The sequence below is a fragment of the Lycium ferocissimum genome, chromosome 1 (genome assembly GCF_029784015.1).
Source record: "Lycium ferocissimum isolate CSIRO_LF1 chromosome 1, AGI_CSIRO_Lferr_CH_V1, whole genome shotgun sequence".
Lineage (NCBI taxonomy): Eukaryota > Viridiplantae > Streptophyta > Magnoliopsida > Solanales > Solanaceae > Lycium > Lycium ferocissimum.
Window position 1 is genome coordinate 562,502 of NC_081342.1, and position 14,983 is coordinate 577,484.

Genomic DNA, 14,983 nt, shown 5'->3' on the forward strand with positions numbered 1-14,983 from the left:
GCGGGTGTCACGGCATACAGTTAAGAGAGGAGTAGTCTCATCCACTGCAAGATATACTTATTTACTCCGTGTATTATTTTATGGACGAATAGATGTAGAATAAGAATAACAACAATATATGAAATCATTATTCATTACACAACAATTTTTCAGTATTATAATCTCAATGTGACTATTTTGAAACAACCAACCTCTCAAGGTTTTTAAAATTATGGAATGTAATTTTGCATTTACTAAACATTACTTTAACTAGTCATATAATTTAATAGTTTCTCACATATTTCTTGGTCTAATTATTTGATGATTATTATTAGAAAATAGAATATATTGATGGCATCAATATTGAAAACCGGCGGGCTTTGATTGACCGTGGAAGGCGCCGTCAATACTATTTTGTTAAGGCTTTCATTTTATCCACAAAATATTCATCACTCGTATACAATTTAAAAATTCATACTGTACCTTTCTTTCAAATTAGAAAAGGCATTTTTGTAGAAAAAAATAATACAAGGCTAAACAATTTTCCTTCACCAAACAGCAAGGAGACTATAGATGAAAAAAGATGTGAAAACAAGATGCATAATGATTTTATTCCAAAAGCAGATAGTAAGAGCTACCAGTTACATCATCCATCTATTATTTTTGCCATTACACCAAAATTCAGAGAAAGGTCTAAAAGGATTTTGAACTAGAGCATAGTTACTGTATGAATCTACAAAAGATTTTATTATAGTTTCCACCAACTACAAGTACATAGAAATTTTGATACAACAGTATCTTCAACTACTACATGCCTCAAAATACTTCCTCTCATTAATCTTCCATGAATAATAAACGACTGCTGGCTTTCTATGAGCATCTCATTCTCCTTCACTCAAGACTGGTACAATGAGCGGGTTCAACTGCGCAAGGTACACGATGGCCCACCTATCCATAAGAACATAAAACAGTTAGAAGCAGTCAAAATTCCATCGGTACGTCACTCATGCTAGTTGAGTTTAATACACAATAATGAATGGAAGCTAACTAAAACGACTTATGGTTCAGCAGTAGTTCAACCAGACAGAGTAGCAATGATTCCACTACTTCTTACAGTTCCTAGTGAAGATGCACCATTTGCCTAAATATCCTTACTTTCTCTGATTTCTCAGAAAACAAGCATTTCATGGCTGCAATGAATACTTAAAAAAGAGCACCCATTTACTAGCAGATTCTGCCGATTTTCCCTAAATAATACTATTAGTAAGCAGAATTTATCCACTTTCAAGCAGAGAGCAATCCAAGCTTTCAGAACTCAGAAGGTCGTTCTATATGAGGTCACCACGTAGCGACCGTGCCAAATTGGTATCCCCAAGTCCATGCACACATTGCAGGAAAGAAGAGAGAGACCTAACATGGACGCTACGTAGTTGTCAACTCAAGATTCTCCACGCAAACTTATCAACAATAGAAAGAGAATACTGAATTCCAAGGATAGGGGGCAAAAGAGAAGGAAGCATTTTAAAAGATAATGGGTATTTAAGACAACTCCCTTACACCGAAAAAGAAGTCACTAACCTGGCAAACAAAGATGTAAGTGCAACGACGATGATTAAGCCTTAACCCCAATAGTCGATGTCGTTACCTATATGCATCCTTTACTTCAATAATACTCTGTTCTTAGCCAAGGCGACATTGATTCTAAGAGATTATGGATATTTAAGACTACTCCCTTCCATGTTTTTAGGTATACACCCTCCTGATTAGCACCATCAAGCATCAGGGTATCACACAATTATTACATTTGAAGTATATATGGAACATGGCTAAATCATCTCGTGACCTTTCATTTTGTCCTCTGTGCTACTTACACTTTCTGGGTGCATATCATAATCTGTAATCTTGCCCAATCTTATATGATAGCAGACCAATCTAAATATTTTTATTTCTACGACACCTATTTTGTAGTTGAGCTACTCAGTGAATATTCGAATCTTTCGTTGTAAAAACTGCTGAAGACAGAATTAAATAGAAAAAAAGTGTGCTCTATCTAATAGTTTAAACTTTAAAATGAAATAATCACACAATTTTACATAGTATCATAGCAAACAAAGTTTCCAAGATCCAAGTCTCACAGTCACCTATTATCTTAAAAGAATTTCCACATGCCGGCCCCCGGAAAAGAATCACAGACGCAAGTGAAGAGGCGTGTTGAAAACATAACTAAATATATTAAAAGTGTGCTCTCTCTAACAATTTAAACTTTTATATGAGATGGTCAAACAATTTAACAAAACAAATACCAAAAGTCGTCCTAGGAAGGAAACCATCATGTAAATCATCTTAGAGGGCGACGGGTCAGCAGTCATCTATCCTAGAGTTACAATTATTGAGTACACAGCTAAATTATGTAACCAGTCAACTCCTCAAATGACTACAGGTTCTTCATGGTAGCATCATCCCAATACCCACTGCATTGTTACGCACACTCAAGGCATTTTGGAGAGCACAAATGAGATATTAAACAAGTAGTCAGACAAATATGTACTTAGCAGCAGAAAGGCAGTCTACATAATACATACAGTGAATGAGTAATTAACAATACAACCCCTTTGAACATCAAAACTTTTAAAGTGCAATGCAATGTAGAAAATTCAGAATAAGACTTAACTAGTCTCTCAATTCAGGTCAAACATGTGAACTCAAGCTTCAACATTGAATAAATATGGGCATATGGAATATATGTACCATGTCTTGTTTTCTATTGATCCTGCACGTGCTAAAAGTGTTTTCTTTTTTTTTTTCTCCTTTTTTGTGAGTGGGGATGCGTTCACTCTGTGTGTGCAGTGTGTAGGGTGTGTGTGTGTGTGTGAGAGAGAGAGAGAGAGAGGGAGAGAGAGACTCACATCATCCAACAGCATACTGTAGCAGTGATAATCAATGTCAGGTGTAACCTGCATCACCAAACTTCAGTTAGAGATGTAGCAACAGAGCTCAAAGTTTCTGTTACGTGCAGTCAATGTATATCCGGCTCAATCATAGACAACTAGATTGAGTAATCAAGACAACACATGGAAGACGAAAAACTAAGCAAATACATAATTCGCACCAGTTCGGTTTGCTGAAACCTGCTTGGTTCTCTCAGTTATCTAAATAGGCTTAATCATGAAATCCAACATAAGTCAACTCAATTGTCAACTCTACAAGGACTATGCAGATATTCATAAAAGTGAGGGCAGATGAATCTGAAATCCCCTTTGATTTGATGATTTCTTCTCCAACGATCTTCAAATATTTAACTCTACAAAGAGAGTATACTTTGATGCTTTTATGTTATTCTTTTGTTTAAATTGCATTCTTCACATTATGAAGTTCGATCAGAGAAGTTATTATAATGGAACGTTTAGACAATCAAATTGATATTTTGACTTACTGATAATCAAGCAAATCATTTATTATACCAAAAGCCGAGGAAGCTCAATCAAAAGGATATTTAGAAAGTTTGTGTTGCGTGTTTGAATTGAAAGAATGGGAGATCCAACCATAAGTTTATTTGTGTTACTGCCCATAGTGCAACTCATAGTTGTACGTGGTGAAAGGATGCAAGAATATCAATCTAAGCAAGACATAACAAAAACGTATAGCGTTTTGAAATGATCTTAACTTAGAAGCTAAAGTGGAGGGAACTCAACGTTAGGAATATCAAGGGTAGAAAGTCTTGGAGAGAACATTGCATAGAAAACTGGTTAATTGGGACCAAAAAAATAGCAGCCCCCAAAGAAATATGATAAAAAAAGATAACTAGGAAAATGAATAAAATATTATTACCAAATCTGAATTGATTCAGATTATTGGGTTCTCAAAATGGGTTTTGCAAATCAGAGAGAGCAAGAGAACTGTTCACTGTTGACAAGGACAGATTGTGATCTCAAAAATATTACTAACAAGATTTAGTAGGCGTTTGGCCATAGAAACAAAAACCCTTTCCCTTTTTTTTTTTTTGAAATTTTGGAATTGAAATTTGTGTTTGGCCATAATTTTTATAAATAATATTTTTTTGTTGAAATATATTTTTTCAACAAGGTATTGGTCGTGAAGAACAAGTTTTTCTTATTTTTTTACATTTCAAATACAACTTTAAGTTGAATTTGAAATTTTTATAACCAAACAATAATTTTTTAAAAAAATAAAAAAAAAAAATCGGAAAAAAGTGAATAATTCTTGTGGCCAAGAAATTAAAATATTTTGAAAAGCATTTGATATTTTATTTTCTTTTCTTTGCTTCAAGTGTTTGATATTTGACCAAACAATAAAGTAAAATTACAATCAAATCTCTCTGCAATTATATTGTTGGTTTTAATTTATTTTTTTGGCTGTTATAACGAGGTTATTGTACACTAATAACAACATTTGACATTTAAAAAATATTTTACTATTTTAAGTCAAAAAAATATCAAATTCTAACCTTAATCACACTTGACATTAAGAAAAATCTTTTAATCATGAAAATATATATTCATACAATATTTTTTGTCATTATTAATAAAAAAAGGACGGAGAGTAGGGGTGGTTTGAGTTAATTTTTTTCCTAAAGGAAATCAAATCAAGAGTCGATTTTTTCTTTCTTTTAATTGATTCTTGTTAAAGTATGTGACATACACTGTCAAACACTTCCCGATTACTATATTCCATCAAACACTATCAATTCAGTTAATATTTTTAAAACTAGGAAACCTATTTCAATATCATTTTTACTTTAAAATTTAAATACATCTACTCCCTCCGGTCAATTTTACTTATCGTCTTTATTAAAAATAAATGATCCACAATAGTTGTCATTTTAGAAAATCAAGATAGAATTAACTGTTACTTTTCACCTTTAACCTTACTTAACAAATGTGGAGAGAGATTAATGTGGTGAAAAATAATGTAATATTAAATTGAGGTCAAAGAATAAATTTAAATAATTTAGTCAAACCACCCTTTTAGTGAATATTTTACTAAGGGGTGTGCGAAAAAGAAAAAAAACATGACAAATAAAATGGACCGGATGGAGTAATATTTACACACCAATACCACCATGACACAATACAAAAATGATTTTTCCACACTCATGAATAGGACAACAAAAATAAAAGCAAAAATGACAACTGAGATCATGAAATGGAACCAAAAAAAATGGGGGAAAAAATCAACAAAAATTGTTACTACTAAAACCTAGAGGATCCACCAGCTTGGACAGCCATAGCAAGTTCAAATTGTTTGATGGAAATTGAAGGTAAAGAAAGTAACTCAAGTGTTTTAGTGGATCCATCCCATCCTACATGTGTTACATGCTTCACATCTGTTGGATACCCTATTTCCATCTCCATTTCCACTTCTTCAATCTCTTTTTTGTACACTGCACAAGAAATAAAACAACACATTACCAAATAGAAATCAGAGAAAATTGCTTACCAAATAAATGGATGAAAGATGTGCATCATGCAAATAAGTTTTTATCCCTTGGTCATGGTTATGTGATATGCATTCTTAATTTAATTCATTATTCTTATATGGTTAGATTGTTTGGTTTAGTGTAAGTATCGTGTGCGCAAGAGCAAAACTAGAGGGACGCAAGGGGGTTCATCTGAATCCCTTTGGCCAAAAAATTACACTGCATATATGATAAATTATATATATTGAATATTGAATTATTGAATCCTCTTAATGAAAATCCTACTACGAGCTCGTTTGGCTTAGCCGATTTAAAGTAGTTGATAAGCATTATGTGTTGATAAGCATTTTTAAATGCTGAAACTGATTTAATAAATAAGCAGTTACGTATTTGTATTGAAGTGCTAAAATTTATAATAAGCAGCTGAAGTGTTTGGCAGAAAAGTGCTGATAATCGGGCTTTCTATTAAAATGGCTTAACTGTCCTTAAAGTTAGTTACACTAATAAAAGCAATATTTTTACAAGATTATAAATTCCAAATTAATTCAAAATACCAAATAATTTATGACTCATTTTATTTTCAATACAAAATTAATTAGATAAGATTGTTTTATAAATATAAATTATTTTATTCTAAATTACAATACAATTAAGCTATAATGAAATAATTAGTAATTTGATTAAACCCTCAAATGGTACACATTTTTTTTTTTTTTTGGGTAAATCACAAAAAATATTTGAATGGAACAAACATGCAATTTATTTATTTTAATATAATGCTATTATTGAAAACATATGTGTTCAGGTCATATGTTAATTCCCCTTAGACCAATTACTGTCTTGCTTAACATTAATTAAAGAACTGCTAGTTTACATGGACTTTTTAGCAACTACTTATTGGACGGTCATCTTCATCTAATATTGATACCCATCTGTCGTCTACATATCTATTCAAGACTACGGCAATGTGGAGATAAAAGTTTGTCACCGAAATCAATTCGTGCAATTGGTTTTTATGTAGAAGAGCTTCAGAATCTTGTTATATTCTGGTGATGGCCGACGGGAATTGTTGTATTTGCAGAGATGTCTTGAACATGGTGAGAGAGTGACTTGATGGAGAGGGTTAATTAGGGGTTTTATTTAAGTAAGGTATTCTATGAATTACAAAATAATATTAGGATAGAATAGTAAAATCCTCAATCAAACTAAGAGTCCTTATAAACTGAAAAATAATAAGTTGGGGGAGACCAACTTATGACTTATTTTAGCTTATAAGCACTTTTATTTTTACCAAACGCACAAATAAGCTGAAAAATGATTATAAGCTAATTTGACCAGCTTATAAGCTAAGCCACGCCAAACACCCTGTACATTGTGGGTAAGTATTTACTTGTATCCTCGAAATACGATACACTCACATTCTCTTCTTCTTCTTTTACCATTCGAAACCCATCATTCAATTAATTCGGATTCACGTTGGTTGAGCATCATGATTAAAAGCGAAAGTCTTTTATATGAAGAGTTTTTCCACTTGATCTTAGCTGGTTACATTCTCTTCCAATTTAATATTCATTTCTAAGTCAGGAAACTACCATTGACAAAATCTATGGCATTCTACTCCATCTACATTTCCTAATGAACACAATGCAAATGATAATCAACACAATTCATTAGATAAGTTAGATCATTCCTTGGATTTAACTTTTTATATATGTATGTATATAGTCATTGACAGTATTAAATGACTAATCATATGATCCAAAAACTAACTTTCTAGTAAACACCGATTCATGACTTTGAAAATAATGCAGATACTACTGTTGAGCAAATCACTCTAATCGTGTAAAAAGTTATGGATTTGAGTTATATATATATAGCAATAATATAATATAAAAAGAATTACAGAATCAGTAGATCTAAAATTTATGCTAGCAGGTTACTTACCATTTTTAGTAGAGTACCAAAAAATTATCACGAGATTTACTTGTAATTATCTAATAAGTGACTAAATTGTGTAAACACATTTAACACAATCCATACATAAAACTTAAACCCAAATTTTATAGGTATAAATACTTACCAAATAATTGAGAGAAACCTTTGAAACTTCTTTTGATCAATGTGTGCACACCTTCAGAAAACCGTCGTCTGCCCAAAAATCTCCAAAAGCCATTTATTTTCACTTTTGATGGACTGTCTTCTCCTACTTGTATTTCTTGAGAAAATCACATCCAAATAAACAATGTCAAAATCTTTTATTTTCAAAAAAAAAATTAAAAAAAAAATAGTACCAGCAGAAGCAAACAACATACTGGAAAACACAGAAGTGAATTTTTCCGTTTGTCTGGATTTACTTTTTAACTTTTTCCTTCTTATTGACAGGGTACCACCATTTCGCTTAGTTAAAGGCGGATTTAGGACAAATTTTGTACGTTCAACTGAATTCATTATTTTTCATTCGAACTATTATAACATATATTTAAAAAATATTAAAATACATACAATCAGACACTAAATACATGATTCTAGATTTTGGATGAGCCTTTGCGTTTAGTAAGTTTAACATGGAAGTAATTTTCAATCAAAACCTAGAAGATCTATTCATTAATGCAGTGGCAAAATCAAGTTTTTGCACGAATGCAATTCAAAAATATAAAACAGTGAATACACGAAAAGTCAAGGTTAGCCAAATTTCAACATCTACTACTTATACATAAAAAAACACTCACGGCCATTGTAATTTTTTCAAAACCCCTTATGCCGTCTAGCTCCGCGCAGCCGCCTAATTAATTAACTATACAAAAAATAACTGGAAAAAAGGAGAGAACCATACTCGTTAAAACAGCTTGATGTAATATTGAACTCTTTGTGTTCTTTGTAGGTTGGCTTCTACTGGTTTTGGCTACTCCAACACACCCTAATGAGAATGGAAAAACTACAAACTTCTCCATGGATCTCTCCTTCATTTTTTTTTTCTTTTCTTGAAGTATGCGTGTGTATATATATATATGTATTAGAAAATAAACACTAATAACAAAATGAAAATAAAGAGAAGATAGAATTCATATGAGAGAAATAGGACGAGTTGAAGAGATAAATAGAGTTTATATTATGAGAGTCAGAGCAATTGGCTTATTTAAGAAGATATATAGAATGATTTAGATGCGTAGATGAATATGTACGACACAACCAATTAATGAAGAAGGTTGTAAAGTTTTATGCGCTGAGGACGCACATAATAATTGCAGCTAACTTAATACTACAGTCACAACTCACATGCATAAAATCACTCTAGGTAAAGAAGGAAAGTCTTTTTGTCATATAGTAGTGTATTAAAATATCAAAATATTTGGTCAAAATCTCTAGACCTATTATTAGCAATCTTAGAGATTCTATTTTATAAAAATGATTAATTATTGGTATATTACCAGAAAAGAAGATACTTGTTATAGAGAGCAATTTTACAAAGTTATAAAGATGGTTGTTGCTGTTATAGGTAAAAAAGGGATTATAAAGAGGTAAAATATAACATAAAAAATAAGTTTCGAAAAAAATATGACTTTTATAGTGAGGTGTTATTATATAAAAATGTTATTATAAAGAAGTTTGACCGTATATTAATTGATAATTTAGAATAATATGTGGGTTAGAATAGTGGTTAGGTTGTTAGCCTGTTGGAAGGACTGGTGCCTAATTTTGGCAGATTAGTTGTCCATTTTAAGAAACTAGTTGAGCCCACAAACCAACTCAACCTCCTTTGGTGGTCCAAGTGCAACTATTCCGCTCGTGAAGATGCCATTTTTGTCGAAGTGGAGTTAATTAACACAACTTCATTGAAAATTTATAATTTGTAAATAATTTAATTTCTTAATGTTTATCTATTATATGAATCTGCCTGGTTCTTGTGACTTTTTTATAAATATATTGAATCCCTTTAGTGATAATCCGTCACATCTAGAAGGATCGGGTCACGACCCAAATTCGAAGGCCATGATGGCACCTATATACCCCCCCCCCCCCGGTCACACACACAGAGGTAGGCATATCATTCTAGAGTAGTAAATCATTAAGAAAGAAAAGTAAGAAAATCATTTCCATCATCGACATTATCCAAACAGTCTTATCATAAATATAAGTAAGTACGGAATAATACTTGGTCAAATACAAGCCTAAAATTTGATCGAACTCGTACAAGAGCTTCTAAATAGGATACAAGTCTTAGTCAATACAGAAATAGAAATTGTCTCAAAACGAAAGGATAGGATAATATAAAGAGAGAGTCCACGGCTGCACATCCAGTTGTCCCTCACCCTAGAATATGGGAATAATGGCCTCGGAATCAGCCACATGGAATAGAACTGGAGCACGGGTCTATATCTACACCAGAAAAAAATGTAGCTAGTATAGATGAGTACAAAACCACTAGTACTCAGTAGCTATCATAGGCCGACAACGAAGGAATAATGCATACAATATATAAAGATCGAAATAGAACATACAAAAAGAATCACACAACCAACATCTATATACCTCTTATAACCTTAGTCATGTTCCACCCAAAAGACGATAGCCAATAATCATGTGAGAATGCAATGAGTCAAATGAATGAATGTATATATGTAAATGCACTAGCCAAATCTCAAGCCTGGTACAGGCACTAGTGGTCATGTCATCTAGTCGTGGCCCATGGGGGACTCGTGAGGTATATATACCTCTCAACACCATCTGGCATGTACCCTCGGACTGGGTGAGCACCATATCAATCATATCATATCATGTTATATCATCTCCGCGCAACTCATACCATCATACTCAGAATCATTTTCCTTCGGGATAAAACACATCAATAGAATCATTTCCCTTCTGGCTAAAACACATCAATCTTACCTTTTAACCGGTCTTGACAGACCATTTCATTATTTATAAATGCCTCATCACAATGAATGTATAAATGTATGCATGCATAGATAAGTACAAAATGCACGGTAACAAGTGTCAACAGAGGCATGAAGTAAGGACTGAATATGTACACGTCACGAATCACAAAATATCAGCTCAAGGTCAGGATTGATGTCACTTTCATACTGTAAATGAGATATAGTGTGATGAATGCAAAATAAGTCAATAAGCTTCCACGAACAAGTCAAACATGACTATCAGAGCCCAAATAAGCAACAATTATACCAGCCTAAGTTGATTTATCACTACAACCAATGCTCATAGGCCTAACATACATTCCCCGACACAACATCCTAATCATGCAACAATTTCCCAAAACAGATACATCGGTAACCTCCTAAGTGTTCAACACAACCACTAAGGTGGGACCCTCTTCACACGCCCAATACGCCACCAACATTTATAGGCTATATACGCGCTCCAATCGAAGTCTAAAAGAGTAAACCATAACCTACCTCATGGCTGAGCGGGTGCCACGAACACTATACTTGAGCCTTTCCTTTTCGAAGCGCCTCCGAACAAGCAAAGTCTATCAAGCTACGAATTTCACATTAAAACAAGCTTCCAAGGATACCCATATTGCCATAGAAGAAATTCGGATTGAAAAGTCAACTCAAAATCCCATCCTCAAACCCCGAGGGTCAAAACGATAATTTATCAAGAATCCGAGTTCAACAATATCAAAATAGTGTTCTACGAGGTCACACTAATCCAATAATACCCACATTGCTCTACCTTGGGCCAAAACCTAATCAAACGCGAATCCCAAGGGTAAAACTGAAATTTTAGTGTGGAATTAGATTACCCATAGTCTAAATAGTCATAATCCTAAGATTCATGGAAATCTAATCATAAATGAGCATTCAATTTCACTATTTACTCAAAACCCCAAATTATAGAAAACACTTATTCCAATACCTAAAATCATAGATTGAAACGAAAAATAATGGATGAAATCATGAATTAAAGCCTAGATGAAGGTTAGAAACTTACTCCAATGAAGTATTTTGAAAGTAGAACTTGAAATCACCTAAAATCGACCTTTAGAACTCAAATGGGAAATAACTTTCGGATTGGGGAAAATTCTACAAAACCTACAGGTCACGCCGCAATTGCGACAGATACAGCAAATGCAGACTAAAGACCGCAAATGCGGTTACCGCAAAAGCGGTCAAACAACCGAAATTTTGGCATTTCCCCTACCAGCCTACCATCGCAAATGTGGCACTATCCGCAATTGCGGTTACAGCAGAAAACAGCAAAATTTCAAACTTCCTCGAACTTCGATTCAACACCCGAAACTTATTCGGAACCCCCCCCCCCTCCCCCTTCCGACACTAGGGTGTAAAAAGAAAACCGATAAACCGAGTCAAATCGAGAAAAAAATCCGACTAGTGGGTTGGTGTTGAAAAAAAAAGCCGACCATAATTGGTTTGGTTTGGTTTTAGCTAAAAAAAAAGTCAAACCGAACCAAAACAACCCGACATTACGTGTATTCAATATTTAAAATATTTTATACATAAAAATATTTATTTGTAATATAATTTGTAAATATTTCTGAATTTTTTTTGTAGTTTTTTGCCTTCTATCATATTATTTCAAGCTTGAACTTGGAATTTTGAATGTGAGTTTTATATCCCATAGATGTTAGTAACTCAAATAAAGTTCAAACCAGAACCAACACAACATTAATGCTAATGAAAGAAATTCAATTCTACCATTAGGAATGACAATAATGTTGAATATCTATTCGTTAATTTTGCATAATTGCTTTAGAGAGTGAAAATACATAACTTAATTTTTTTTCTTTGTCATGTAATTAATACTTATTAGCCATAGCCGTACTTATTTTAGCATGACTTAGTATTTTTAGATTATTGTCGTTTTATTTATGATGTATTAATTAGCAATATTTATTTTAACTGATTTTATTATCTTTTTTGTTGAATATTTTAATACAATGTCATCACTCATCTCACATTTTGTGTTATTTTCTTAAGAAACACTTAATTATATAGTTATATCTTACTAGTAGGGGTGTTCATGGTTCGGTTTGAGTCGGTTATCCTCTAAAAGATGACCAAATCAACTTAGTCGGTTTTTCAAATTTTAGAATCAAATCAAATCAATTAAGTGGGTTTTTCATTACTTCGGTTTTTGTCGGTTTTTATTTAAATATATGACAATATACGTCCAAACACATATTAAATTGACCATTCTCTAGCATAACACTACCAAATCAATTATTCCTATTTGTGAAAAGAAGAAAATATAAACCTAATCTAGTTATATATGTACTTTCTCCAAAAATTTGTATGCATCATCTAAAAATTTAGCCATTTCAAGGAACATCAAAAAAAGGTTCTTACAATTAATTTATTTTTGTGCGATAAATTAAAGATCTAGTTGTGATATACCAAGATATCTTGATGAATAATTGAAGGATTCAAAAATAAGTTATTTTGAACAAGAAATAGATTCTTAGAATTATCAAAATAAAAATAACAAATCAAACTAGAAAGTAAATATAAAAATTAAATTATTATTAAGGCAAAAATATAAATTATGAATCAAGTGTGCAAAAGATTAATATCGTAAAATTTCAAACTTTATCTATAAAAATATACAATCAAACCTCTCTATAGTGGTAGCGTTTGCGAAAATTTCATGGCTGCTATAGTGAGGTGCTGTTATGCATGCATACTGGCATTTGATATTTAGATCTCATTTCGCTGTTATAAACAAAAGTACGCAAACAATTAAATTTTTATACTTTTTATGTTATAAACAAAAACAATATACTTGTAAATTTTAAAATCTTAATTGATTTTCATATCTCATAAATCAAAAATTGAAAAGACTAATAAATTAGTATTAAATCCATAACTAACTGTACCACACAGATAAAGAATTAAAATCTATGGAACATATGCATTATAAATTAATTGAGAATTTAAATATTTCAAGTTTGACGTAAGAACTCTACAATTGTAGGCCGTTTCGTAAATTCTAGTCTCTTAGTGATAATATAATGCTTGAACTGACGAAGAATTTTGTCCAAACTTTCAGCTAAACGAAATTCAATAGCTTTCCCTTAAAGGCTATCTAAGTGCTTAACAGTTGACTCTTCTAGCTCCAAGTTGCAGTAGGTTGAGGCTCTTCATCGACACTTTTGTTGTCACATAATATATTTCTTACAAAATATTATTACACGCTATTTGAGTATGGCTGTTATAAAGAGATAATTTTACAAAGAGTGTACCGCTATAATGGATGTCATTGCTGTTATAGGCAGAATGCTGTTATAGAGAAGTAAAATATAACATGAAAAATCGGTTTCGGAGAAAATCAGGCCGTTATAGTGAAATGTTGTTATAACGAATGACAATTATAGAGACGTTTGATTGTACATATATGTGTTTTTGTGTGTGTGTGTTTGAGCGTATTTATTATGCATCTATAATTTTTAGATAGATATTTATATTGTCGGTTTGTTTCGATTATTTTTTGCTTAAAATCAAAATCACATCAGACAAAAAACTATCATTTTTTCTCTTCGGTTTGGTTTGATTTTTCAGTTTTCCGTGAACACCCCTACTTACTAGGACTAAAGAAATATTTGAAGTAAAAGTTATATGTTTTGTATGAAGACTTTTCCGGAAAAAAAAATCCGAGAAAACCGAATAACTCGAAAAAATCTGAGGTTGAAAAACCCAAATTTTATTAGTTTGATTAGGTTTATAAATTTAAAAACCTGAAGCAGTTTGTTTGGTTTGGTATTTAAAAAATCCGAAACAACTCGGTTCATGTATACCCCTACCCAACACAAACCAAGTATGCAACTTGAGTATAATCGACGCTACGAACTTGCTCGCGCACTTAGAATTTCCGAAAGAGATTGTCTTGACCCTGTGTTGATCAAGGTCAACTCCAAATCCTTAAACTTCCAAAATCCCAACCAACGATTCAAAACACACCCGAACACCTTGGGACCCGAACCAAAGGCTCAACTAAGTCATAAATGACGTTCCGGACCTAAAGGGACTATCAGAATTCGATCCCGAATGAGTTTACACAAAAGTCAACTATTGATCAAAGTTTTACCTAAAATCAAACTTAAGGATTTAAAACTTAAATTTCTCCCTCCGATTCCAATCTGATTGCCTCGAAAACCGTGTCACTCATACCCGCACATCAAAACCACCAACCTAAGGCTAAGAAAAGGGTCTTTTAGGGCAAAATAAGTAAAACTACCAAAACAACCTAACGGGTCGTTACAGATCGCGATTCATCAATGGAAGTTCATGCTCACAAATGATTGTCAAATGCTCCGTCCGGCCCATTCATTTTATCTATTGACTAAGCACAAAATTTAAAAATTAAAAAGACTCTTGACACGTTAGTTAAATATATGCAAAATACGTACGTATTATCCTTTTATTTAATGGTGATGAAAGTTTCACTTTTTTTTTTTTGAGCATGTTCTCTGTTATTTTTGAAGTTAACTTTATATCTAGTGAGTCTCAATATGGAGTCTTGCATTTTTTTTATTTTTTTTTTGGGTCTAATCATTCTCTTTGATTTAAGTGGATCCCAAGATTCAATTCC

The 14,983-nt window shown here is 32.4% G+C and overlaps 2 protein-coding genes across 2 annotated transcripts; both read right to left on the minus strand.

The window, feature by feature from the left end:
- Window positions 1-565: 565 nt before the first annotated feature.
- On the minus strand, window positions 566-3,079 carry LOC132060655 (V-type proton ATPase subunit e1-like). The gene is made up of 3 exons (XM_059453636.1): window positions 3,051-3,079; window positions 2,886-2,933; window positions 566-927 (listed from the first exon to the last, which is right to left on the minus strand). Exons 1-3 carry the CDS (start codon window positions 3,077-3,079, stop codon window positions 861-863), a joined length of 144 nt encoding a protein of 47 aa, XP_059309619.1. The 3' UTR covers window positions 566-860.
- A 1,951-nt stretch (window positions 3,080-5,030) lies between these two features.
- LOC132067750 (CRIB domain-containing protein RIC4-like) lies at window positions 5,031-8,668 on the minus strand. The gene is made up of 3 exons (XM_059461058.1): window positions 8,250-8,668; window positions 7,497-7,631; window positions 5,031-5,380 (listed from the first exon to the last, which is right to left on the minus strand). The coding sequence occupies exons 1-3, from the start codon at window positions 8,380-8,382 to the stop codon at window positions 5,190-5,192; spliced, it is 459 nt and encodes a 152-aa protein (XP_059317041.1). The 5' UTR covers window positions 8,383-8,668; the 3' UTR covers window positions 5,031-5,189.
- Window positions 8,669-14,983: the final 6,315 nt, after the last annotated feature.